This window comes from Cyanistes caeruleus, unplaced genomic scaffold, assembly GCF_971803275.1.
Source record: "Cyanistes caeruleus unplaced genomic scaffold, bCyaCae1.hap1.1 HAP1_SCAFFOLD_143, whole genome shotgun sequence".
Taxonomy (NCBI): domain Eukaryota; kingdom Metazoa; phylum Chordata; class Aves; order Passeriformes; family Paridae; genus Cyanistes; species Cyanistes caeruleus.
Genome location: NW_028255937.1, coordinates 278,078 through 305,195, shown reverse-complemented (window position 1 = coordinate 305,195; position 27,118 = coordinate 278,078). Strand labels below are relative to the sequence as shown.

The 27,118-nt window shown below is 52.0% G+C and overlaps 2 protein-coding genes and 1 long non-coding RNA gene across 3 annotated transcripts in view; 1 reads left to right on the top strand and 2 right to left on the bottom strand.

Moving 5' to 3' along the window:
* Positions 1-27,118, bottom strand: part of LOC147645945 (uncharacterized) — a 166,975-nt gene that overhangs the window by 23,723 nt on the left and 116,134 nt on the right. The gene's annotated exons all lie outside the window — the stretch shown is intronic.
* LOC147645949 (uncharacterized) lies at positions 484-2,737 on the bottom strand. Its single transcript, XM_086874096.1, has 2 exons — positions 2,054-2,737; positions 484-1,567 (listed from the first exon to the last, which is right to left on the bottom strand). Exons 1-2 carry the CDS (start codon positions 2,100-2,102, stop codon positions 891-893), a joined length of 726 nt encoding a protein of 241 aa, XP_086730222.1. The 5' UTR covers positions 2,103-2,737; the 3' UTR covers positions 484-890.
* On the top strand, positions 13,126-26,807 carry LOC147645948 (serine/threonine-protein kinase PAK 3-like). The gene is made up of 15 exons (XM_086874088.1): positions 13,126-13,389; positions 15,050-15,087; positions 15,531-15,662; positions 17,146-17,280; positions 17,553-17,894; positions 18,341-18,430; positions 18,830-19,004; positions 20,476-20,539; positions 21,236-21,284; positions 21,663-21,775; positions 22,368-22,485; positions 23,164-23,263; positions 23,728-23,924; positions 25,275-25,412; positions 26,529-26,807. The coding sequence occupies exons 1-15, from the start codon at positions 13,314-13,316 to the stop codon at positions 26,628-26,630; spliced, it is 1,869 nt and encodes a 622-aa protein (XP_086730214.1). The 5' UTR covers positions 13,126-13,313; the 3' UTR covers positions 26,631-26,807.

Genomic DNA, 27,118 nt, shown 5'->3' with positions numbered 1-27,118 from the left:
TGTGGCCTCTCAGCTGCCCCCCACACCCTGGGGGTGCTGGGATTTCCCTCCTGGGCACAAGGACGTTCATTCCCTTCCAGGAGCCCAATGCCCAGCTGGGGCTCCAGGCCAGGGGGTCCTTGAGCAGCTGCCCCAGAACCTCCGCCAGGGGCTCCCAGCGCAGCCGCAGCCGCTCGGCCTGGGCTCCCCAAAGCCCTCAGCAAGCCCCAAGTCCCTGCCAGGAACCCTCAACTCCCTCAAACCCAGCATCCCCCACAGCCCCTGCAAGTTCCCCCCATGGCAGCGGCCATGGCCATGGCCCCACATGTCACTGGCCATGGCTGTGTCCCCACCATGTTTCCACCCCTGGCATTGTCCCCCATGTGTCCATCTGTGCCCGTGTCCCCCCATGTCCCCATGAATGGCCATGTCCCTGTCCATGTGTCCCCACGTCACTCTCCATGTCCCACCATGTCTATGTCCCTCAATGTTCTCACCCATGTCTTAATTCAATGTCTTTATTTTTACCCCCAAATTAGATATTTTAAAGGAAAGAAGAGAAATTAAAAAAAATCAAGGCCAAAACAAAAGGATTTCTTTGTGCTGGCTGAGCATCCCTGTGACTGAGTGGAAGGAAAGAAGCATTTTTGGAGGGGTTTCCACCCCACTGTCTCCAAAACCTTGATCTTTGCCCCACTTCATCACCATTTGGCTGTGGAAGACACCCTTGGGCAATAAGAAATCAAAATTGTGCAATCAGTGAGTCCACCCTTACTGCTGGTTGGTGTTGGGTCCAGTTAGAGCTGGTGGAGAAGCTCTTCCCACACTGGGGACACTCGTAGGGCCTCTCCCCACTGTGGATGCGCCGGTGGACGGTGAGGTGGGCGTTGTCTTTGAAGCCCTTCCTGCAGTCAGCAGCAGAAGGGCCTCTCCTCCGTGTGTGTTTTCTGATGCCCGAGGAGATTTGACCTGGTCTGAAATCCTTTCCCACACTCGGGACACTCGTAGGGCCGTTCCTCACTCTGGTGGCTCTTCTGGTGGCTGATCAGGCTGGATTTCTGGCAGAAGCTCTTGCCACACCTGAAGCACTTGTAGGGCCGTTCCCCAGAGTGGATCTTCTGGTGCTGGACCAGGACAGAGCTCAGGCTGAAGCTCTTCCCACATTCCCCACACTCGTAAGGCCGTTCCCCTGTGTGCTGGCGCATGTGGGGGATGAGATGGGAGGTGCAGTTGAAGCTCTTCCCACATTCCAAGCACTTGTAGGGCCATTGCCCCGTGTGTACTTGGTGGTGGATGAAGAGGTGGGAGGTGTGGCTGAAGCTCTTCCCACATTCCAAGCACCTGTAGGGCTTCTCCCCGGCATGAAGCTGCTCATGGACCACCAGGTTGGATCTCTGGATGAAGCCAAGGGGGGGTCTTTTCTCCTCAGAGCAGCCTGGGATGGGTTTGGAGCCCCTCCCTGTGGGGGATCCCTTTGGCATTTCCTCCCCATTGGATTCCTGCCCCTTGGAGCTGCTCAAAACGGCCTCGTCCACGAGGTTCTGCTGCGGGGATTTGTCCTCCCTGGTCTCCCTCTGCAGCTCAGTGCCTGGGGGAGGAAGGACAAGGGGAGGAAGGGACAAGGAAAGGAAGGAGTGAGGAAGGAAGAAGGGAAGAACAAGGAGAAGAAGGAGGGTAGAGAAGGATGAAGGAGAGGAAGGGACAGTAAGAAAAAAGGGAAAAAGAAAGGGATCAAGAAGGAAGAGAAACAAGAAGAGGAAAGAACAAGGGGAGGGAGGGAGGGAGGGGAGGGGAGGGAGGGAGGGAGGGGAGGGAGGGAGGGAGGGGAGGGAGGGAGGGAGGGAGGGAGGGAGGGAGGGAGGGAGGGAGGGAGGGAGGGAGGGAGGGAGGGAGGGAGGGAGGGAGGGAGGGAGGGAGGATTTGTCTCCAAGCCACAGGGAAGGGGAAGGAGCTCTTCCCAGTCTGTCCCTGGCAGGACGGCATCTGCAGCAGGGCTGTCCTTCAGCCGGGGGCCATCCTGGGCTGGGAGATGGAGCAGAAGAGAGGGGGAAAGGGGCAGTGACTTCCTCCTCACCTGCCTGGGGGTCCCAGAGCATCTTCCTCTCTGCCTCCTCCTCCTCCATTCCTCTAATGCTTGGGCATGAGAAGTCTGGTTTGGGGGGAAAAAAAGGGGTGACCACCTAGGATTCAGGGTTCCTCCTGCCCAAGTCCATCTCTGGAAGTCATCAGCCATGAAAATCTCCAAAGCATCAGGACTGAGAGGAAAAAATCCCTCCCTGAGGTTTCCCTTCCCTGGGGTCCCCACTTTGGTGTCCCAGGGCTTCCCCCTCTGCAGGCTCATCCCTTCTCTGGGCTGCCCCTTCTCCAGGCTCCCCTCACTCCCGGCTCTCGGGGTCCCCCCTCTCCAGGCCCCCATTTCAGGCTCCGGCACTCCCGGGGCTCCCCCCTTTTCGCTGCTCCCCTCCCCCTGCCGGTACCGGGCATCTCAGCTCAGCTTTGGAGTCCTGCAAGATCCAGACATCGCTCTGCCCGGCCCGGCCCCAGAAAAAGGAACAGGGGTCCCCAAAGCTACTTCGAGTGAGCTCCAAATATCCCTTCCCCTTCAAACAAATCCTGCCAGGACGGCCCAAGACCTTCGGGGCGAGGTTCCCGTCCCCGGTGAGCTGCGGGCTGCGGGGCCCGATGCTCCCGGCGCGAAGGGGCTGCAGATCCAGAGAGCGATGGACGCACGTGGGGCCTCCTCTGCTGCTCCTCTTGCAGTTCCTGCTCCTCCTCTACCCCTCCTCTTCCTCCCGCTCCTCCGCTTTCCCCTCCTTGCCCTCCTCCTCCTCCATCTCTCGGCTGCTGGCGAGGAGCTCTGGGGTGAGCGGAGCGGGGCCGGGAGCCGGTGGGAAAGGGCTGGGAGAGGGGGATGAGGGGAGCTGGGCCAGGGGGAGAGGGGTTCTCAAGGAGGGGCTGCCAGTTAAGGCCAGGAGCCCCAAATCCCCTCCGTGTCCTGCCAGCCCCTGCCCCCGGCGCTGTGGGGGCCGGGCCGTGCCCCAGTGCCGGCTCAGGGGGTGCTCCAGGCTGCCGTGCTCCACCTGGCAGCTGGAGCTGAGCCCGCATTGCCGGGGGCGGTTTCCAGCAGCACCAGGAGCTGCTGGCTCCAGTCCCCGCTGGGGAGCATGGCAGTGGCCAGCACGTGGCCCGAGAGCTGCTGCTGGCCCTGGGAGCAGCTCAGCTGGATGTGGGCAGGGGAGAAATCCATCAGGGAGCAGAGCAGGCGGCCGGGGCCGGGCTGGGAGCTGGAGGGCACCAGCGAGATGGACACGCTGGGATGGGCAGGGGGCTTGGGGACCCCCCAGTGCAGATCTTCCTCCCCACAAGCCGCAGGGAATCGCTCCAGGGATCGAGTGCTGCAGGGACGGGGAACCACGTTTCTTTCATCCCAGCCCCACCTTTCCCTCTCCTCTCCCCCTTTCTCATCCTTCCCCCAATCCACTGACCTCTCTCAATGCAATTTGCGTTTCCCAGCACCCTCCCCCACGCTTTGGGGGTCCCAGCCCTCTCCTTTTCCCACTCTTGCCCCTTCCTAATCATCCGTCCAATCTCCAACCCACTCCCCCATGCTTGGATTTGGGTGTTCCAGGCCCCTCCTGCTCTGTCTGGGGGTCCCATCCCCCCTTTCACTCAATTTGGGGAGATCCTAGCAGATTTCTTCGGGGAGGAATCCTGGCGTTACAGGAATTTTGGGGTGTAGATTTGAAGGGGGACAGCTCTGTCTGGCATTTGTTTAACCCATGGTCTGCCAGGGAAGCACAAAAACGTTTCTCATTCCCATCCTTTCCTTGTTTGGTCTGGTTCATGAGCTGCTTTCTTGTTTCCTTTGGTATCTGTTCTCATCTATTTGTCAACAGCAGTTTGAGTCATTTACTTTCCCACAAATTCTGCCTCCTTCTGCTAATAGATAATGTGATCCCATCCCATGGTGAAATGTTGTGTTCCTCATCTGAGTGGATTGGTTGGGGGGAAGGTCAGGAGCTGGAGCTGTCTGGTTGGTTATTATTTCAATGGCATCCTGTAATCTAATTATGCCATTGAAATGAGAAATGGTTTCTCTGGTACCTGCTATGAATTCATCAGGGTTGCCAGGGTCTGGTCCATGGTGTTGCAGGATTTGTTCTGGTGGCTGTTCATCTTTTCCCCATTTCTGGGTGCTCCCTCCAGCCAGGGCTGCATCAGTTGTCAGCTTTTCTCATTAAATCATCACATACTTGGATTCCCAAATGATTTCCCTGAACTTGTGGTAGCAAATAAACCCCAGTGGTCTGATACACCCTATGTAACATAGACAGAGACAGCACATGTTGGAGTGGGGACAGGGATGATTCCCCCCACTTGTTTTAGTGAAGTTTTCACAACATTCTCCATTTTCTGTTTTCCTTTGCAGCTGAACCAATTTCTGCTGCAGAGTCAGATATCCTCACAATGGGCTGTGCCTTTAGCTGTGCAAATTCCATCTGTGCAAGCAGGCAGAGCTTGGGCTGAGGGGCAGAGGGAATCAGCCCAATTCCTCCTGCAGGCAAGAAGCCCCTGGGCCATTGTGCAGGCTTTGGGCCATCAGTGTTAATTTGCATTTCTAAAGCTCCTCTCCTGGCTGCCTGGAACAAAGCTTCTCTTCCAGGGCAGACATGGGATGACTCACATGTGCCAGCCTCACAATGTGTTTGTGTTTTGTTTTGGTTTATTTTATTTTACAGTACTCTAATAAGTGTTTATGAGATAAAGGGTCACCTTTAAACCTCTTCTAGTTTTTCAGAAACAGCCTAAAAGTGAACATGCAAAAACCCATACAGAATTTTTGCTATAACTATGAGCCAAGCACAAACATTCCCAAAAAATTTTCAAGGCTATCGAATTTTTCCTACTTCTCTCTCGGCCTAAAAATTGATTCTCCCTACCTTGGCCCAAACTGAACTGACAATATAAAATCAAGATTATTACAAAAAAAAAATTCTAATGGTGTAATCCTTTCACTGAAACTTTGGGAAAATCAAAAACTCTCCCGCAATGTCTTTAGTGCTAGAGAGTCAAGGCACAACCTGATTCTGGCCAGGATGTGCAACAGAAATCATTAAATCCACACTTAGGCTGGGTGTGCAGAGAAAATCATTCCATGACACATGAGTTTGACTAGATTTTTCCTAAATTCATACACTCTGACCCCATAGAAATCCATTGATTTAATGTTCATTGGTTTGAAGGTGTGGAGTTGTTAGGATTTGGTTTCCTGTTGCAGCCGGATTTCTGTGCCTGTGATGTGAATTAGGTGGGCACTCCTGGATTTTCTGCTCAGCCTTTTCCAGACCAGGTGTCTCCAGCTGTGCCTGGGGCAGTGTCTGGGGCAGGTGTTGGTTGATGTTTGCTGCTGGGTGTTGATGTTTTGTTGATGGTCGTTATCTTGGGGGGAATCTTTTGGGCTATTCCCAGTCTGTTGAGATGTTAATTTCATCTCTGCTGAGTGGTGGAAAAGAAACATTAAAATTCCTTTAAAAGAAAGATTAAAATTCCTTTCCCCAAGGCAAAGGCAAACCAAGTTCCTTTAGAGAAATTAGATTTGAAGCCATTTTCAAGTTGGTCTATTTTGCCAGCAGCTAATCCCAGGCAGGGCAGAGTGTGAGTGTAATTGAGAGGCAGAGTGGAATTGTCCCGGTGCCTTCCCCAGCAGCTGTGGCGAGGGCAGGCACAGAAAGGCCTGAAGCTGCAAGAGTGAGAGCAAGGATTGTCTCGCAGTGGCTGGAGATGGCAAAGGAGGGTGGCCAGGCCGAGGATTTGAGCAGAGGATCTGTGGGCAGGCGCAGGGGCTTCCCCCGCTGGGGAGCCCTGGCTGCTGCTGCGTTGCCTTCAGTGCAGGCTCAGGAGTGGCCTGTTTAATATTCCCTTGCAATTCAGATTTCTGAGTCTGGAAGAGCCATGGCTGGGGCATCAATCATTTTATTTTTTTCATTTTGTTAAGTTTTGTTCTCTTTCTTATATCTACACCATAACATTGAGACTATCTGGGGCTAAAGAAGTCACACAATGTTCTGCCTAGAAAAGAGAATCCTCAATCCAGCTCCTGCAATTCCCTGTTAATTGTAGGAATTGTTCCAGCTCCATTTTAGTCCAGGGTCACATTATTTCTGAGATTCCCTGAACCCTCTCAGGGTCAATACAAGACAAAACTTCCATCAACATAGGTCCAAAATATTTAACCATTTTCTCTACCATTTGCCGTTTCTTTTTTTTCAGATACTCAATGCTGCTTTTTAGCCTGAAAATGAAGCCATTTCACAGAGGCTTCCTCTACCTCTTCTCCTTGTCCTCCTGACTGGATCAAGTCATCCACATCCTGCATTAAGCCAGTCCCTGGGGGTGAGGTCAATTCCTTTGATATTTCCTGCAAGGCTTGCCCCAATCAGGCCGGTGCTTCCGTGCATCCCTGCAGAAGGATTGTCCATGTCTTGAGCATTTTCCCTTCTACCTCTTGTTGCCAGCCCAAGGCAGAATTGTGTTTGCATCCTCTGGAAGTGGGCAGATCCCCAGAAAGCATCTTTTGCATCAAGTTGTGAATGGCAGCAGTGTGAGGAGGGCACCTGGTTGAGGCTGGTGTAAGGATCTGAGAGTGTGGGGTGCCTCGGTTTCATCATCTCATTTCTTCTTCTTGGGTCCTGCAGCATTCTGTGGATTCCATTGGATTTCTTGTTTGGCAGGATAGGAGCATTCTAGGGAGCCATCCCTGGCTCCCCAAGCCGTGCCTTGAGCAGGACTCCCAGACAGGCTGTGAGCCCTTCCTTCCCTCCCTTGGAACAGGGGATTGCTTTTGGACACCTCTTGTCCTGGTTGCTTCAGGGAAATGTGGAGAGGCTCCATATCTAATTTTGCCAATTTCCCTGGGGCTGCCCACACTTGTGGGTTCACTTCAGCCATGGCTCTGCCAGATATTTGATCTTGATCCTTGCAGGTCTAATCGCCATTTTTGAGCTGTTCCTTCCTCGTGCTGGCTGTGCTGAGGCTCCCCTCCCCAGCCCGTATCCCAGAGCCGGTCCCTGTCCTGCCGCAGTGTCCAAAGGCGGCCCCCCCGGCGGGCAGGGCCGGCAGCTCCACGGGGCCGGGCAGCGGCCGGGGCGTCCCGCAGCCTCCTGGGGGCCGGGGGCCACTGCCGGCCCTGCCCGGGGGGTGCTGGGCTCAGGCAGCGCCCGGTGCTGAGCCCCGGCTGCCCCACAGCCCCGGCCCGGCCCCACAGCTCCCCACAGGCCCCCAGCCCGTGCTCCCGGTGCCGCAGCTCTGCGCCCGCTCCTGCCGCTCCCAGCTCAGAGAAACCCCCTGAAATCCTCACCTCCTTGTTTTCCTGTCCTCCAAAACTGGGATACAAAGGATCTGAGTCAGCTGGCAAATTCTGAGGATAAGACCCGTCTGAAAAACATCCCAGTCCTCAGTATTTTTTTCTTCCTCCTCTTTTCCATCATCCTTTTTCTTACCCCATAGATTCCTCCTGCTGCTTCTTGCCTTAAGCACATTCCTGCACACTCCCCTTCAGCCAATCCCTTCCCAGCACACCAACACCATCCATCCCCTGTTGTCTGAATCCCTTCTGGACTTCCCTTCTTGCCCCCCTGGGTGTCCATATCCCTAGTTAGCTCTGGGGGAATGTGCAGACGACCTCCACATGCTCCCAAGGGACCCTTGAGAGATATTTTGGGGTCATCATCCCTTTGTCCAGGATGCCCTTCTAACATTCCATTTTCTTCCCTCAATGGTCTTACCTGGATCCCACCTGTGCCTCCCCGGGCCTTGGCGCCCCCCTGGAGGGGAATTTGGGGAGGTGGGAGGGGGGAGCGCCAAGGCCGGGCCCCCCCGCGCTGTGGTGGCGGGAGCGGCTGCAGTGGGGAGCGAGTGCGGGCGGAAGTGGCCGAGAGCCCAGCGCTGCCCCAGGCCGAGCTGGCCCAGCTGCATCCGTGCCCCTGCGGTGGGATGCTGTGGGACTGGGGGGGAAGAGGGAGGCGGCAGTGGGTGCTGGGCCTGGGGGCAGCAGGAGAAGGAAAGGAGAAGCGGGGTTGAGGAACAAAACGGGCATAGGATGCACATGGGATGAGAAGGTGGACTTGTGAGGGAGAAGGAGAAGTAGGAGGAAGTGGAGTGTGAGGAAGAGTAGGGACACGGAGGAGGAAGAGCAGGAAGAGGAAGCAGCACAAGGTTCCTCCCTCCCTGTATGTGCAGTCCCAGGAGTGTTGCCCTGCCCACAGTCAGCAGGTGACTGGAGAGGGTGATCCATGATTTTCGCTGGGCTGAATCTTGGTGTTTCTGAGATTTATTGGGCTAAATGTTGCTGGTTTGCTTTTTTGCAGGGGCTGAATCTTTGTATTCTGGAGTGGGTTTTGCCTGAATTTGATGTTTGGGTAGTTCTTGATCTTCGTTTTGATGTTTGGAGGATGTTTGGGCTGAATCTTGGTGTTTTGGTTTGTTACAGACACAAGATGCCCAGTGACTTTCTGAGATGACCTTGGGCATGGAGGAACCCCCAGTCCAAGGCGGTCTCTTCTCTTTTTTTCCTCCTAACCAGGAATTTTCTTTCCCAAACTGTGTTGAGATGGAGGCGGAGGAGGAAAAGCCCTGGAGATGCCACACAAGGAAGGGCTGCAAACCCAGTCCAGGGAGCTGCGAGGAGGAAAGATCCCCCCAGTGCCAGGAACACGGCCAGAGATCCAGCCGGAGCTCAGAGCTGGGGGAGAAGCCCCCCAAGTGCTTGGAATGTGGGAAGGGCTTCAGGTGGAGCTCTGAGCTGATCCGGCACCAGGTGACCCACACTGGTGAAAAGCCCTATGGGTGTGGGGAATGTGGGAAGAGCTTCAGCCAGAGCTTCAGCCTGCGGAATCACCAGATGATCCACACTGGGGAACGGCCCTATGAGTGTGGGAAATGTGGGAAGAGCTTCAGAGATGTCTCTGAACTGATGAGACACCAGGTGATCCACACAGGGGAACGGCCCTACACCTGCTTGGAATGTGGGAAAAGCTTTGGGTGGAGCTCCAATCTGAGGGCACACCAGCGCATCCACACTGGGGAGAGGCCCTACGAGTGTCCCCAGTGTGGGAAGAGGTTTCAGACCAGCTCTGATGTCCTCGTACATGAGCGGATTCACACAGACGAGAGGCCCTTCCGCTGCCCCGACTGCGGGAAGGGCTTCAACCGCAACTCCACCCTCACTGTCCACCGGCGCATCCACACTGGGGAGAGGCCCTACGAGTGTCCCCAGTGTGGGAAGAGCTTCTCACAGAGCTCTCACTTGACCCAACACCAACGGAGGCACCAGTAAGGGAAGCCCTGCGAGTGCCCCGAGTGCGGGAAGAGCTTCGTGCGCTGCTCCAGCTCCATCCCCCATGGGAGGATGGGTGTTGGATGATCCCCAGTGACCCCCGTTGGGCAGAGCCCTGGTGATCCGTGGTCCTGGTGATCTGTGTTGGGAAGACACCTGGCTGGGAGGCTCCACATCTTCCTGGCTCCCTGTGGGCACCTGGATGAAAGCAGGAGAATGAAGTCCATCAGGACACAGACCAACAATGGGAATTCCTTGAGGAGAGTGGATTTTTCGACTTTCAATCCTAGAGAAACTTTTGTCGCTGCCTCAGGAGCTGTGTGGGCAGAGAAAAGGGTGTGACACTGGGCTTGGGGGCCCTGAAGGAAGACACACACTCTAGGAGAGGGGATATCCAAACCTAGGGACCCTGTCTCACATTCTTGTTCAGGTAGAAGCCAAGCCCCAGTGCCAGAAAGACTAAACCCAACATGGAGCCCCCAATCCCCATCAGCATCTTGCTGCAGGTGGCATTTTACGGCATCTCTGGGGCATCTGCAGAGGTCAGGACCCCCAAAACCTCTCACAGAACCCCCAAGTACCTCAAAGTTCCCTCCCAGTCTCCCCCAGCCCGCCCAGGACCTCCTCTGAAACCTCCTTCCCTCATAAACAATAAGATATTTTAAAAAAATTGTAGATCTTAGCTAGAGATAGGCCTTGCTGGAACTAGTCAGAGTTAATGATTAAGTGAGAAGCAGGATTTGAGATAATGAATCTCGGACTGAGGTAAAAAATTACTTGTCACTGTATGTTTGTTTAGATGTGCTCATAATGAGAAAAGAAAAACTGATAAACGGGTTCAGGAAGATCACAGACCTTACATCTGGAAACCCATTTAAAAGTCACAAGGGAGGAAATTGAGTTGTACCAAATGTTATTTGTAATGTCAACCATTGTAAAGGTAGAAAGGTGAGAGTGAGGAAGAATGGTTTTCCTTCATCTCTTGATGACTCCTCCTCGCCAAAACTACCCCCTCCTCTATTTAGGGAGCCCACCACACAGGAATGGTGACGTTTTAAACTCATTACTCTGAATTTTAATCTGAAGTGGAGCATGGGAGGTGTTAGCATTATGAATATGTATTCATATTTTGGATATTTAAGACTTTTGTTAATAAATTCACACTGGAATATTTTGTCAGCTTGCAGTGCGTATTAAGGGGTGACTCCCACACTCGCCCAGTGCTGTGATTAAACATCCACTTTGTAACTTTAAACTGTTGGAGAGGTTTTTTGTCTTTTAACAGATTGATGTTGATACTGGATCAATATTGCTGTTTTGGTAAATCACTGCCAGTCTCTTCTCAGCCTCCCCAGGACCCAGCAGAGCCCCTCCTGTTCCTCTCAGGATCCCACAGCCCCCTCCCAATTTCTCCCCACTGCCCCTGGACCCCCAAACCCTCTCCCAGTCCCTTCCCAGCCCCACCAGGACTCATCAAGATTCCTCCCAGTCTCTGCCCAGCACAACCAACCTCATCCCAATCCCTGCTTTCCAATCTCCCAGTCTCCTTCCAGTCCCTCCAGGCTCACTCAAATCCCTCCCAGTGACACCCAGTACGCCCCAAACTCCCTCCCAGGGTCCACCAGGACCCCCAGAACCCCATCCCACCCTCCCCAACATCCTTCAAACCCCTTCCCAGCCATCCTAAGCACCTCAATCCCTTCCCCAGTTTAAACCAGTCTATCTCAAACTCCCTCCCAGTTCCTCCCAGCACACCCCAATCCCCCTCTGGGCCCCCCCAGTGCCTCCCCCGCTGCCCCCGGCGCTGTGGGGGCCGGGCCGTGCCCCAGTGCCGGCTCAGGGGGTGCTCCAGGCTGCCGTGCTCCACCTGGCAGCTGGAGCTGAGCCCGCATTGCCGGGGGCGGTTTCCAGCAGCACCAGGAGCTGCTGGCTCCAGTCCCCGCTGGGGAGCACGGCAGTGGCCAGCACGTGGCCCGAGAGCTGCTGCTGGCCCTGGGAGCAGCTCAGCTGGATGTGGGCAGGGGAGAAATCCATCAGGGAGCAGAGCAGGCGGCCGGCGCCGGGCTGGGAGCTGGAGGGCACCAGCGAGATGGACACGATGGGGATGGGCACTGGGGATCAGCGGGGACAGACTGGGATGAGCTTGGGGGGTAACTGGGAGAGATGGGAGAGGAGTGGTGTGGGGTCGGGTGGGACCGGGAACAGGCTGTCAGGGACTGGGGAGGCGCTGAAAGAGATGAGAGTGGATACTGGGACACTCGATGAAGGCGTGGATGTCTGGGAATGGAAGGAGGAATGAATTCGAAATGGACTGGGAATGGGCTAAAAGGAGTGGGAGAGACTCCCGGGCCTCTGGGCGGGACTGTGATGGCACTGGGCGGGACTGTGGTGGCACTGGGCGGGACTGCGGTGGCACTGGGAGGGACTGTGGTGGCACTGGGCGGGACTGTGGTGGCACTGGGAGGGACTGTGGTGGCACTGGGCGGGACTGTGGTGACACTGGGAGGGACTGTGGTGGCACTGGGCGGGACTGTGGTGGCACTGGGAGGGACTGTGGTGGCACTGGGCGGGACTGTGGTGACACTGGGAGGGACTGTGGTGGCACTGGGAGGGACTGGGAATGAAGTGCGCGGCACTGGGAGGCCGAGTCCAGCGCGGGGCTCTCGGCTCTGTGGATCTGCCCGGCAACTGATGAGTCATCAGAGAGACGCGCTCTGATTGGCTGAGGGGCGACCGATCCACGGAGGGGAGAGATGGACAAGAGGAGGCACTTGGTGTGACTGGGATGGACTGGGGGAGGCTGGGATGGACTGGGAGAGCCACGGGAGCCATTGGGAGGGACAAGGATCCCCAGGGATGGGAACAAGGAAGGCTGAGTGCTCTGGGGTGCTTCCCCTTCAGCTCCCTTTGAACAGCCAGCAGTCACTAACATATGTATTTCTTTAATATTCAAGCTGCATTTAAGCTTCTCTTTTACTCTCTTCTCCACATTTTTGGTTTTTTCCTTTTTAGCTCCTTTTATCCTGTCAGCACCAGTAGGATGGGGATGGAGTCTTGGGGTGGGTGTGGGATGAACTGAGGATCCAGCAGAGAAGGGCAAGGCAGAGGGGAGAGGACTCAGCCAACCCTTCTCCTGCTCTCTCCTCCCCCAGGCTCCAGCTAAAGTAAGTCAGACTGGAAAGGATCCCACAAATGCTGTGTTCTCCTCCCTCTGAGCTTGGCTGGGGATCCTCAGCTTCAGCCTGGTGCAGTGGCTGAGATTCGCTAATTTCAGATTTTTGGCTAATGCACTAAATTGAAGAGGTTTATTATTACTTAATCACCTTTCACCTTTGCCAAGTTCTGCTGCACTGTGTCTGCTTTTCACCCAATACACTGCTAGCTCACCTACACACATGTGCTTCTTAGGATAATATTTAGATTCATAGCTTACTCTATAAAATCACACAATTACAGTTGAAATCTCTCCACCATCTCACTCAATGCAGTTTTTTATTTACTTATGGCATATTCTTACTTGCAGCTATAGGAACATAAGCTTATGAATTCTCGACTCAATGTCTGTGAACCTTTAGCATTGCATGAACCCAAGCTCCTTCCAAGGCTGTAAATGAAACCCTTCAGTATCTGTGGAAGTTTCTGTCTTTCCATTTCCCACAGCCCACCAAAGGATTTGTGACCCTTTGTGACAGAGGAGAACCTGCCAGGCAATTTTGTGTTTGCTGTAGGGAAGGTTGGGTTGCTCTGCATCAATTCCCAGAGCAGCGCAGAACATTGGCTTTGTGATGTCAGGGCATGGATGCCACCTTGTCGTGGTGACATCCCAAGGTTGCCTTGGTGCACGGAAGGCCTCAGGGTCAGAGCAGCTCTTGGGCTTGCTCAGTGCAGGAGCATCCTCCTGCTTGAGGCGTTTGTCAGTGGGCAGCTGCACACTGACAGGAGCCCTGTTTGTTTTTGTGGTGGAGCAGAGTGTGCAAACTGGCACAGCAGTGCTACAGTGATGGAGCAGCTCGCTGTTGCAGTTTGCGCCATTTATGTCATCGGCTACTCCGGCTATTTCCTGACCAACCTGGCACGTAAGTAGAGGTTTTCCCTGGCTGGAACCTGAGCTGGCTTTTGTAGGTCTCCCTGCTCTTTCTTAGTGACCGGGTTGCTATTGAAACACAAAGACCATGAGGATGCCCCTGGTTTGGTAAAGCTCCTGTCAACACCTTCAGCAAAACACGGGGTGTCTGTAGCCAGGGGGCTGCGAGCAGCATTTGCAGGGCTTCTGTTCCCTCCACGGGAGAGCCTGTGGCAGCAGAGTCTGGCATTTCCTCACTTTGCTGGCTCAATCTCTTGGGGTGACTTTACTTTTAAGATAGCTCTGAGAGCTCGGGAAGTTGAAACTGCTGGAGGCTGATGGGAGTTTTTTCTCCTGACTAATTCCTGGCCATGGGTGAGAATTGGCAGCGGTTTTAACTACTGAGAAGTGAGATCAACCTGTGAACACCACCTGAAGATGTGAGGCCGGGAATTTCTTGCTCTCTTTGGTTTCTGGCTTCTGACGAGGTCACAGGGCTCTGTCTCGGCCTCCTCCCCCACTCCAGGCCGGACAAGGCTGCAGAGGGCGGGGTGGGGGGAGAAACGGAGCCGGCTGGCCTGACTTGGTTTGCAGTTTCTGCCACTGAACTGAAACCTGACACTATCAACATCTGCAGCTTTAGCAAGATTTTAACTCTTTTACTACCTGCATGAGACTTGCAGATTAATCCTTTTTTTCCAGAGTGAGGGAGAGGGAGTGATCAACCATCAACCCATCCAAGAAAGTGAAGAAAAAAATTAACTTGAGAGGGGGAAGAGAAATAAGGAGATGCTTTAATAAGCTGAAATATTTTTCTGTTAAAGCTATGGGCATGGACAGTAGTGTTCTGAAAAAACCTCCTTTAATTCATGACAGAGTATATTGGGAGGAATGGAGTGTTTCCAAGTGTGGATTTTGAGCAAATGATGAAGTAGTTGTGACACTGTGAGATGCTGGAACAGAGGGGGAGAAGTAATAGTTGAAGATTTGTGGCTTTTAAGAAGCAAAAAGAAAACTTCTGTTTCCAGGGGGGCTCAGAAAAACAGATAAAGAGAACTTTTGCCTTTGAATAACTCATTCATAAAAATGACATCCCTAGACTCATGACCCATAACACACCTCAGAGTGATGGAAAATGGGAGGAGACAACTGATGGCAGATTTCTGGGCAGCTGGAACCAGAGAAATGGAAAGCTATGAAGAAAAATCGTTTTCTTGTGAGAAACTCCATAGATAGCAGAAGAAGACTTCTGTTTCTCTACAAAGACTGATGAAAAGACTCTAGCAGGAATTGGGACTGTTGTAAACACCAAAGTTCCAAAGTTTTTTGTCTCCATGTTGTCATGTAAACAAGGGAATGGTTGGGTAGTGGGGGAGAAAAGGGTTGTTCTGGAAGTTTTATTCTGGTTTCTTATTCTTGTAGTTTTTGTAAATAAACTTTCTTTATTTCATTTAAGTTTTAAGCTTGTTTTGCTCTTGTTCTAATCCATATCTCACTGCAAGAAATAAGTAAGTTTTCTAGTGATTTTTTAGTTGCTGCTTTAAACCACACCAGTCAAGCAGGACACCTTTGACAATGCAGACTGGGAGATCTTCTCAGATGCTGTTCTAAATAGGCCACGGTTCTCTCCAGTTTTCTCAAAGAATTTGGTTCATTTTCCTTGCCCACTGCAGGTCATGTGACCCGTGTGTTCAGAGGTGCCGATCCTGAGGTGAGTCAGAAAGGAACATTTGATGTTCCTGGTGTTTCAGAATTGTGCAGGGAACTGTGAGCTTGGCCTGTGGCAGTAGAGTGCAGAGGGCCAGCTGGGTGGGCTGAAAGAAGATCCATTTCCATGTTTACAACAGCAATAGCAAAGGCATTGTTGGCTATTTCCTAATTTTCCATTGCAGAGCTTTAAAAGAACTCAAAGCTCAGATTTGCAGAGAGAACGTTGCTTGCTGATAGTAGCCAGGGTGAACTCTCTAATTCAGAACTATTTGCAGCCTGGTTGAATTAACCCATTTTAATTTACTTGGAGAGACTTAGAATCCCATTGCTATCAAAGCTGATGATTTGTGCTTGGTAGAGCTGGTTGTAGAAATCGAGCTGAAGAGAAATAAGGTTCTAAATGATAGGGAGCTGCCTGTCCCTAACTCCACCATCTGTCCACAGAGCCCAGAAGCAAGAGCAGCCTCTGCTGTGGCTCCCTCTGCTCCTGGAGAAGAGGCCAAAGAGGAGCAAAATGAGCAAAAGGAGCACGAGCCTCCAGCTGTGGTCACAGCCCAGCCTGACCATGCCCAGACAGTAAGTGCCAGTGCTGGGTGCTGCTGTCTTTAGTGCAAGGCAGAGCTGCAAGTTTCTGAGCAGCCAGCACTTGCTGTTGCTGGCTGAGGATGCTGAGTGCTGGAGTCCTGCCAGCACCCAGCCATTCCCCCATCCCGTGGCAGCTGGAAATTGGGCTTTGAGCCGTCGTGCTGAGGCCCCAAAGCGCTGCTGCCTGCGGGTGAGCAGCTGGCTGCTTGGCTCAGGGAAGCTCTGTCTCTTGGCTTCTGCCAAGCCATGGCCAAGGGCTCACACGGCATTGCTGGGGCTCACAGGGCTTGTTTTGTTTGCTGTCCCTTTTTGGAAACCTCTGGATGACCTGGAGAAGTGTTCTGCAGTTTTCTGGAGTAATTCTTCACTTCTGCAGAGTCTTTTAGGCCACCTGTCTTTTGGCTTTTGATAAGCTGCAAGGAGATGATTGTGTTGTCCCTGAAGCTGTGGCCGGCCATTCTTGTCCTGTGTGGCCAAAGAAACAAACTGTGTAGTTCTGAACCCTTCTTCTGAGGCAAAATCCACAAGTGGCAAGTTTCTCTTGATACGTTTTGTGGTGAAGTCTGCAGCTTTGGAAACTGCATTGGAGCCTAGTGTGGGGGCAAAGCTGCAAGTCCTTGAGTGCTGTCTTGTGTTGCTAAGAACCCCTTTAGAGATGGTTGTTTTTTTCTCCTCAGAGCTGTTTTCCTCCTCCTGCCTCTTCTGTCCTGACACTCCCTGTTTAACCTATAAATTTCTGCCTGTCCTAGTGAGGTGGGACAATTCCATGGTTTAGGTGGTTTTTGGTGACTTTGGTCATACATGCATTACATGACCCATGGCTTCCTTCATTGGCATCCCTAGGGGTGTGTCAATTAATTTGTTGCTGGGGCCTTTTGAGGATCTCTGTCAGTGCCACTCAGAATTCTCAGCTGACAAAAGAGGGAGGAGAAACACCTTGGTCCTCTTCCATATCCTGAGGTGGCCATAGAGGCTCTCTGACCTGCAGCAGAGGATCCAATTGCACACATCCTTGTCTCCTGAATGAGCAGGATTTCTAACAAGAGTGTAGATGTCAGAGGGGCAGGAGTGGCAGTGCAGGCCTGAAAAGAACATGAACTCCAGCAGTGTCTCTCCCAAGGGCTGAGCTCAGCCAGGAAGCCCCTGCAGAGCCAGGATGGAGCTGTGGGACAGGGCTGGCTGTCAGTCACTAGGGAGAGACAAGCAGGACACAGCAGAAGGGGAGGGAGGCCCTTGAGAAATGCCCCACATTTCCTGTCAGCTGCCCAAGAGTCTGTTGGAGATTCAGTGCCAGATGGGCCCTGATTGCACTGCCAGGGTCACTTTGGAATCTGTGCTTCCCCACGGGCAGAGAAGAAGGCAGGAGAGCAGCAGCACAGAGCTTTGGGAACGTGGGAGCCCATCAGTCTTTGAGTCTTGGCCCACAAATGTTGGATGAGAAGCTGAAGCCCATCTTCTCTTGCTTTCTCTGCAGGTCCATCCAGAGAAAGAGCAGGAGCAGATTGTTTTATCAGGACGGCCGTGCCAGCCTGAGGGAGAGCTGTTCCCAGCCCAAGAGCAGGAAGAGCAGCTGGGGCAGCAGGTGGAAGAGCCACTGGAGAATGGCCAGGTAAGGCTGACTCAGCAGGGGACAGAGTGAAGGGCAGGAAGAGGGGCATAAAACGCAGCTCTTGGGACTGAGCAGGCCACGAGTGCCAGAGGCCCTGAAAGCAAAGAGCCTCTGCAGAGATCAGCAGCGGGACAGGAGGTTACAGTGGAAGCAGAGGTGGGTAGGGAAGCAGAAAGAAGTGACTGAATGAGTGTGATTTTGAGGCTGAAACGGAGGAAGAAGCTGAGCCTGATGGCAGCTCCCAGGCACTTGCTCTCCATTTGTGTGTACAGAACATCGAGGCAGAGCCCCAAGCAGAGCTGCCCGAAGCTCCGAGGGCCATCATGGCAGTGAAGAGGAGGCCTGAGGAGGACAGAAGCATCCAAGAGGAGATGAATCTCCCCTGGCAGAGAGGAAATCAAGAAAACCAGGTGAGTGAAAGTGTGGCAGACACTCCACTCATGGACATTCCTCTCTGTCATTCTTCACAGGCCTCCGAGGAGGAGCTTCTGGCAGAGCTGCAGGAAACTGAGGCTAGGATCAGGGCAAGGGAGGAGAGGCTGGAGGAAGAAAGGAGAATCATCGAAGAGAAATTCCATCTCCTCGCTCAGCAGCAAGAGGCTCTAGAAAATCGAGTGAGTGAAAGAGCGATAGGCACAGCAGTCACTGCAGTCTGGTGCTTTCTGCCCTTCTTGCCTCTCCTCTGCAGAGCAGCAGGGGGCTGGGCTGATGCCTCTCAGTGCCATCCTCCTGTAGTGTCTATCCCAGCTGCTTGGAAGGACATTTCCTGCTGTGCTCAATCTCAGCTGCTGCCCTGGACAGTGGCACCAGTCATTTGCCCCTTTTGCCAGCACTCATCTCAAGGGATTCCTGCTGGCCTGCTCCTGCTCTCCTTGTTTCTTCAGGGCTTTTTGCAAGTGAACACAGTCCCCCAGACAGATTTGGAATACAAGCTGCAAGCTGTCTGTATCCCTTGGTGAATCTGCTGCTGTCCTGCTCTTTCCCTTTGCTCACAGTCAATGAGCCTTGGCACACAGGGACAAGCTGTGGTCTCTGACTGCTTTGTTCTCTTTGACTTGAGGTGGACGTGTTGATATCTCACCTGGCAGCCTGCGAAGGCTTCCAGCAAATGCCGGCTGATGAAGAGCCCCAAGGTCGGCGGCAGGCACAGGTACTGTCCCAAGCACAAGTGCTGCAGGCTGAGCACCTTCTGAAGATGGTGCAGGAAAAGAGGACTGAGGGGGAGGAGCTCCAACATTAGAACAAGGAGCTGCAAATGTGTCTGCAGCCCTTGGAGGGGGAAAGGGATCCTTGGGAGGAAGTGGAATGGTCGTTGTTGCAGGCATCCTTCATAAAATCCAGGAAAATGGAATATGAAACTGGCCATGAACTTGATTAAAACCAGCCTTGGGTTTTGACCATTTGGTTCCAGAAGCGGGAATCCAAAAAATCTAGTTGATGAGCTTTGCATGTGGCTAACAGCAACGTCCTAAGGGCTTGCATTTGAAAAGGGAACTCGGGGTAATCTCTGCCAGCCAGCTTTCTGACACAAACTCCTTTCTTCTCTCAGATCTACACAGGCTCTTCCATTCAATCTGCTGCAGCAGCAGCAGCAGCAGCAGCATCTAAAGGAGCCTTTGTTGCCCAAGCTGAGCAGTGGAGCCGGGGCAGTTTGTCCATTTCCAGCAGTGACACATCTGCTGCTCAGCTCCAGGAGAGCCTGGGAGACTTCGTGGAGCAACTGAGTACGTCTGGTGTATTTCTTGTCTGAGGGACAGTGTATTGTGTGCACGTGCCAGCAGAGCTGTAGCAAATGATCCTCCTCACTTTGGTGTCCCAGAGACATTTAGGACTCCCCACAGGAACTGCTGTGCTCTGAGGCAGCGAGAGAGCGCTCTGGCTGTTCCTGCTGCCTCTGAGGGCAGCTTGGACTGGCTCGGCTTTGCCTGGCATTCCCTTGCCACTAAAGGCAGAAGCAGGAATTGTTCTTGGATCAGCAGAAGGCTGTGGCCCAGCAAATGATCTATGCAAGTCCTGTGTGCTAGTGGCCAAACTGAACAGAATATTTGATTCCTAGATTCTCCTTAGACTCCAGACTTCCCACCACTTGTCAGAACCAAAAGACTTCAGAGATATTGATTGGTTTTGGGGTTTTGTCTTTTTGTTGTGGTTCCGTTTTTAGTTTTCAGTTTTTATCCTTGTTTGGTTTTGCATTTAGGGGTTTTTGCTTTTTCTCCATCCTGAAAGAGCTGTTCTGCCCCATGTGTCTTACTGGTGTCATTTTTAGGACTGTTTTTATTGCCTCTACTACATATACAAGGTTTTTATGAGAATGCTGTATTTTTTGTCAGTGAGGACTCCTTTGAAACTACATCAGGTGACAGCAGAAACAGAGAGCAAGAGATGTTTTCATTGGGCCCACAATGAAGAAACAGATACTTGTATAACAACCTGTAATTAATATCCTAGTTTTATTTTTCTAAAGATGTGTCCAAGAGACACATCGACGTGGTGTGATCAGATAAAACAGCACTGCAGGCATTTCTCAGGAGCGAGCCTGCAGCCCCTGTGCTGTGTATTCCTCAGATCCATGGCACTTTTTCATCCCTGATTCCCAGCCATTCCCATGACTCTTAGAATCCAACCTATTGGCCCAAGCCCTGCTCAGATCAGTCTCTGGGAAAACACATCAAGCCCTTTGTGATTCTGCAGCACAACCCATTTAATCTGCTTCTTGCCCATAACAGCTGCCAGTGCTGTGCTCTCAGAAAAGACCTGGTGGGGCTGAGAAAAGATCCCAGCTGATTTGGTGTCTACCTTCACCTGCTGGGACACAAAAGGGCCTTGATCTGCACCTGGCTGTGTCTGATCTCCAAGGCAATGCTGTTGTGTCCTGAACGGGGGCCACAGCTTGTCAGGGGCTCAGGCTGGCTGTGTCTTCTTGCCATTGCTTGTCAGTGCTCATGCTTGGCCTTTGCCAGCCTTGTGCTGTGCCCTGCTGTGCTCTCTGCGCTTCATTTCCTTCCAAGGACTGGACAAAATCAGTCTCTCTGCTGCCCATTTGTACTGCACAACTGCCTGTCTTGTTGCTGCTGTGCTTGCTGCCCAGCTGACCACAGAGGGTTCAGAGCCCCAGACAGCGGGGCTGCCTTTGGCATCTCCTGCAAGTTCGGATCTCTGCCTGAAAGTCAGCATCTTGCATTTTGTTTCCCTCAGGGAGAATGGTGAACAAGGAAAATCCCATCACAAAATACATTGAACTGGAAAGTCTTGGCAGTGGGTGAGTCCAACCACAGTCACTTCTACACAGCCATGGGCCAGGGGTTTCACTGGGGGAATATCCATCAAGTGGGAAGTCAGACAGGTTGTCCACATGTTTAGACAGCGGGCTTAGTCTGCCCCATCTCTCAGTACTGGCCAGAATTTGTCAAGTGTGCTCAGAAGGCATTGTCAAAGACATCTCCATGCTGCCAAGGTCTTGCCTGCAGCAAGGAACAGAACCTGGTAAATCTGCTTGTCTCTCAAGTGTGGGACAGCTCAGGGTTCATTTCCTTCGCATTTTTGGATTTCTCCAAATCATCTGGCCACACTAATGAAAGGAGAAGAATCTTGCTTGCCTGAAAGCACAACCTACCCCCAATGAGAGCTGTCAGATAACAGTTCTCAGGAACATTTCTCTCCAAGAGTTTGCTAAAGGAAATACTGCGTGCTCAGGATTAGAATTGCACAGTTTAGAAGCTGACACCCGAGATGAAGGAATAAGCTGCCTTTTGGAGCTGAGGCAGTAAAGCCCAAGGCTTCAGGAACAGGCCCAGTGCCCAGGCACTTGAGGGGAAAATGCATCATCTGCCTTCTGGCAGACCCCTCCTGCAACCTGCAGCTTTTAGGCATTTACAGCAGAGCTCTCCTGTCTGGACTGGCTTTCAGTGCAAGATCTAAATGGCTTCTCCTTTCTTTGCTGCTGTTTTGTTTCTAGGGGTTTTGGAGAGGTTTCCAGAGCACTTGACATTGCAACAGGAGGAGAGGTAAATGTCAACAGCCCCTGCAGCCTCTGCTGCTCTCCAGGCCTTTCCCCACTGCTGACAGCTGTGGCTGGAGCTTTGAGTAGAGCTGTGCTGAAAAGGCACAAGAAGCACAGACTGGAGCCAGCCTGCAAATTGCACTTGGAACAGGCTTTGTGGACAAGGCAAATCGCCAGTGGCCACATGTCCTGTAACTGACCCCCAAGGGAGCAGAGAGATGGGCTGTTGGAATGTCACTCCCTAATTACTCCAGTGATGAGGTCTAATCACAAGGCACTTTGGCACAGCTTGGCTGTGCCATTCCAAAATCACTTGCTCCATGTGTGTTGTGGTCTCATGCTACCCATTTTCTCAAATTACTCCTTTTCAATGTCATTTGAGGTGGCCATAAAGAAAATAAATGTGCAAGGAGTGAGTAGGAAGATACTAACCATGAATGAAATCAGGATCATGGAGAGTAATAGGAGTCCCAGGATCGTGAATTACTTAGCCAGGTGAGTGGTCACGGTCCTATCCCTTGAATGTTTCTTTACATACTACAAGCATGAGAGCTTAAAAACCCACTTTGGTCACTGGCAGGAAATAGAGCTGTTAATGATTATTTCTCTACTTATCTCCAATGGATGGGAAGAGACTGCATTTTGTCTGCATGAATCCACCCTGGCAAATGCAGACTGAAAATTGTTCAAAACCCTGCATCAGCCCTATCTTAAGAATTCAATACCTTCTAAGTTCATTGCCTCCACAGTTCTTTGGGCTTGAGTTTTTCAAGTTTCTTAAATGCTGATGAACCATCCAAGAGAGGATTGCCCTTGCATTGTTGCCCCTCTTTTCCATTGCTGTGCATGCCAGGAAGACTAGGTGCTTATTTCCAGAAATGCCATGCATGACAGGTTTTTTATCTGGGCTCTTCCTAAACTGCCTTTCTCCTTGAGACAGCACAGACTGCAAACACTGCACAGCCTAGAGGCAATGTCTATGCCTTTACTTCTGCCCTTGTCTCCAAGGGACCCAGAAACAAGACTCAAGCAAAAAACCAACCTAGCCGTGCATGTTCACCTGCATGGCCTTGTTTCCTTTTTTCAGCTACCTTGTGCATGAGGAACTCTGGCTGGTGATGGAGTACATGGACGGAGGCACTCTGAGAGATCTCATTGACGAGATTCAAATGTCTGAAGGAGAGATTGCAGCTGTCAGTCGAGAGGTCAGGGATCCCATCTGTGCTTCCAAGGCCTTGAGCTGCATTGTCTGGGGCTCAGAATGGGAGGGATTTCATGGGCCAAGCTTGGTTTCTGTGCTGCTGCTAGGCTATGGGCAAGCAAGAGCATCTCAAGGGAACTGTCTGCCAGTGCCCCTACACTCACTGGACTCACTTCTTGTACTCTTATCCCCTGCTCTTGTATTCTAGCTCTGTCTCTTGCATTGGCATTTGCACTTCTCCACCTTGCCTAGCTAAACTTTTGCCTGTCTGCACTACATTCCTTGTCTCTAAAGCAAAGGTGTGGTGGCAGGATTTGAAACAAACAGGAAAGAAAAAAAGAGAGACTAATTTCTTTTAGTCCTCAGCTGAAAAGGATAGTAGTGCAGCCCAATAGCTGTTTGCTACTGAGCACATGCACTGCAGCTGCAGTCACCCTGGCTGCTTTGCAGGGGACAGTCTACAACAGCAGTTGCTGGTGCTCTTTCAAAAGCTGACATGCCTTTCCTGAGAAAGGTGCTGCTCTGCTCCTGTGGGAGCAGCAGGCTCTTGCTCTCAATGGCGCTGTGTTCTGCCATTCCTCCCCATTCCCCTGCAAAGGGAACCTTCCACAGCTGTTTCCTTGCTTGTGCGATGAACTCACAGCACTACTTTTTGCCCCCCTGGTTCTCTTTTCTCTCTCAGTGTCTGCAAGGTCTGGATTTTCTTCACTCCAACCACGTGATCCATCGAGATGTCAAGAGCAACAACATCCTTCTCAGAACCGACGGCTCTGTCAAGCTGGGTCAGTGTATTCTTGCTCAGCTTCAGCCTTCCAGGAATGGGGGGTGTGGGGCTGCTTTCAGTGACTGCCAGCTCCCCAAAAATGCTGCTGCTGGCAGTGCAGGGGTCCCCCCTGCTGTGGGCTGAAGGCACAGTTACAGGGTGCACACAGCTATGACAAGGAACCACAAGCAGCCCAGAGTGCTATTGCTCTGTGTGTGTCTGTGTGTGTTCCTTCCAGAGGGAGGGAGCTGCAATCTAAACCTTCAGGGGAACAAAAGGCACTGCTGGAGGAAGTGTAAGAAATGGGGGGATGTTTGAAGTAACCAATTCATATTGCCTTGGCTAGAGCCCCAAGGAAACAGAGCAGGGAGTGTTGTCCAGGAAATTCAACTGCACATTCTCAAACTTCCACTGGGGAATTCTCTGGCTTGGTTTCCTAATTGACAGTATTAAAATGAAAAGAGTATTTTGCTTTCTCCTCAGCTGATTTTGGCCTTTCTGCTCAGCTCACCCCTGAGCAAAATCAGCGGTGCTCGGTGACCGGGACTCCTTGGTGGATGGCACCTGAAGTGGTGAAGCATCAACCATATGGCCCCAAAGTGGACGTGTGGTCTTTTGGAATTGTGGCAATTGAAATGGCCGAACAAAAAACTCCTTATGACAGTTTCACTGCTCGATCGGTAAGGAGCAAATACTCTCTGATCCCGCTGTCTTTCTCACCTGTCCCGTGTTCTCTGCTCACTGCACAAAATCCCATGGCCATCTGCTGGAAGTACTTCCACCAAGGCCCCTTCTACAAATGGCCCTGCAGCACATCAGCATCTGCTGGAGCTTTGGTTGCAGCACTGGGGGAACTCAAGCCTTACCTCGCCCAAACCATCTCCATTCTCAGGCAGCATTTTGCTTTGCCTTAGAAGTCGTTCCAGCCCTTTTGGCTGTGTAGATGGCCCCAAGAATAGGAAACAAGCATCTCAGAGCTGGTGTTATCTTTCCAGAAACGAAGCAAAGAAACTCAAACCGAACCAAGTTTCTAAAACAGTGCTTTTGAGAGAAGAGGTGCAGCCCCATTCTTCTCACAGGGAAACTTGCCTGAAACCTGGAGATGAGGCTGTAAAGCCAGAGTCTCTTCTGCTTCTTGTGCAGTGCTGCTGAGACACTCAGTGACCACCTTCTTTCCTAACCCAAGCCACTTTCTCCATATCACCAAGCTGGAGCCTGGTGACGGGGAGAGCCTGCCAAAACCTCCTGTTTGTTTCCTGGCACTTTCTGGGAGGGGCACAGCGTTAATGCATTGACTTGAGAATCCAACGAGCACAGGGTTACCACAGGGATGACACTTCTGATTTCACCATGAATATTTTCCTTTTGCCACATAAAGGAACCTGAAATTTTCAGAGTGCTGAGAGGCTGAGCTGCAGGTGGCTCCTGTGTGCCCAAACAGGCATTTTCAACCCAATACATTTGTGGAGGCATCTTAATGTGTCTGTGTTGAAAATGAGATTCCAAAGGTTTGTTTCCTTCCCTGAGGAACACCTGCTGCATTTCCTTTCTTTCCTTCCAATTACCATCATTTTCAAGAACAGGACAAAAAGCCTGATGAGTTTTGTTTCATGGCAGCTGTGCTTAAGGGACCAACAAGCACTGCAGAGATTCTTTTCACATAAGAATCCTTGGAAATAGTAGAGTTAGTTAGAATAGCAAAATCCCTCTTCCAAAAAGGCTGCCAAGCTGCTGGGAATCCTCCGAGAAGGAAACATGTATTTGCTGATGTAGTTGCCACAAAGTAGATCAGGTAATGAAATCAGCTGCCAAGGCAAGATCTGCTGGATGTTGGCAAAGCTGTGGCTTTGGGGCTTGGGTTTTTTCATGATACAGGAAAGTCGTCATCCAAATGCTACAGGAAAGTCATCTCTGCCTCTCTGCCAGGGCAAAAACTGCCACTGCAGAGTGGAGCTGGAACAATGGGCTCTGGGAGAGCAGTTCCAGATGGGAAAGAAGCAGGTGGAGCCTTGTGTTTCCTTTTTCTCCAGGCTAAATTCCACATAGCCACAGAAGGGAGCCCACAGCTGCGGCAGCCCGAGCAATTCTCGCCTTTGCTGCGTGACTTCCTGAGCTGCTGCCTGCAGAAAGGCGAGGCGCAGCGCTGGTCTGCCAAGGAGCTGCTGCAGGTAAAATGCCAAAAGGGCTGCAGGTGAAACAGTGTCCCAGGGATGGGCTCCTCCTCCACTGAAATCCAAGGCATCAGATGAGCCCCCATCCTCCTCCCTTCCAACCTTGGTGCTGTTCAGCTGACAGTGGGGAGCAATCCTAGACTGGGCTGGGCTGGCAGGGAGTGCTGGGTTTTAGCGCTGGCTAAAATCACCAGGGCACTTACTCATTTCTTGCTGGGAGCTCTGGATTAGGAGAAGGGCAAAACAGGCTTCAAACTTCAAAGGAATAACAAATTTTATTATCAGGCCCACAAGAGTAAGAAAGGTCTCATCTGTGCAGTGAAAGGGTTCAATCTCACCCAGGTCATGGCAGTCACGGTGTTGGATTTCAGGCTGTGCTGGGCCCCTCTCTCTGCCCGGGAGCCGCTGGGAGGGGAGACTCAGCCTGGAGCCGTCGCTGCACGCCGGGGAGAGGGTTTAGTGTGGGCAAGATGTCAGCAGCCGTGGCCTGGCCCAGCCTGGGGCTGGGGTCCCACAGCCTCCATCCCCCGCCCGGGAGCCGCTGGGCTCTGGCCCGGCCTCCCCCAGGAGCACAGGCCGTGGGCGAGCAGGGCCGGCCTCAGCAGAGCTCCGTTACCTTCGGGCTCCGGAAGCAAAGAGGGCCAGTGCCCGGGCTGGTGTTTTTCAAAATGTGCATCATCACAGAGGCGCATCTCATTTCTAAATGGTGCAAAATGTTGTCAGTTCTCAGAACTAGCCAGCCATTGGCCTGTCTCAGGCACAGAGGAAGCTCCCAGCAGCTTCTCTCAAAGAAATCACTTCCGTGCGGGGTTTCTTACTTCTTTCCCTAAATGTCAATTCATCTCAAACTAACACACAGGGACATGGAAAGGTCATTTAGTCTGTGTCCTGCAATGAGCAGGGACATCTTTCAAGAGATCAGGATACTCACACCTCAGATATTTCCAGGGATGGGCCTCCTACCAGCTCTTGGGGCAACCTGTGCCACTCTTGCCCCATGCTCCTGACCTACTCTGACTCAATCCCCTTTCCATTTAAAAAGTATTCCCCTGCCTTTGAAGCTCTTAGCTTGGAAAATCATGCTTTCTTGTTGTTTTCTTTTCCTTTCTGCAGCATCAATTTATAACATCGGCCATGCCTGGGTCCAGCCTGGCACCTCTCATCGTTGCAGTAAAGAAGTGGAAGGAGGAGGCAGGAATGCAACAATTAATTTAGAACTGCCTTCTCCATGCCCAGTTTAGAGTAGGATTATAGAGTAGGATTGTAGAGTAGGGTTGTAGAGTAGGGTTGTAGAGTAGGATTATAGAGTAGGATTGTAGTGCAGGATGGTAGTGTAGGCTTGTAGTGTAGGATTGTAGAGTAGGATTTTAAATAAAATTTCTAAAATCTCAACTCCTTTGGAACATTTCTCTCCTTCTGACCCTGTGAGAAAGCTCAACATTTCCTTCTGAATTGTCAGTTTTTTCTTAGAGGTGGAAAGTGACATTGATGGCTTCTTTGGTACAGTTTGTAAGGGGGGAAGGCTCCTCTTCATTCATCCTCTCCAGACCACACTGCCTTTGGAATATGGCCAACTGGCCAAATTTTGCCCAGCTCTGGCATTTCTATTTGAGGCAGAAACAGCAATGGCATTTGCAGGAAAAACCAAAGGAGGAGCAGTGCAACGCAAACATCCCGTGCAGATGCAGGCTGTGCAGATGTGA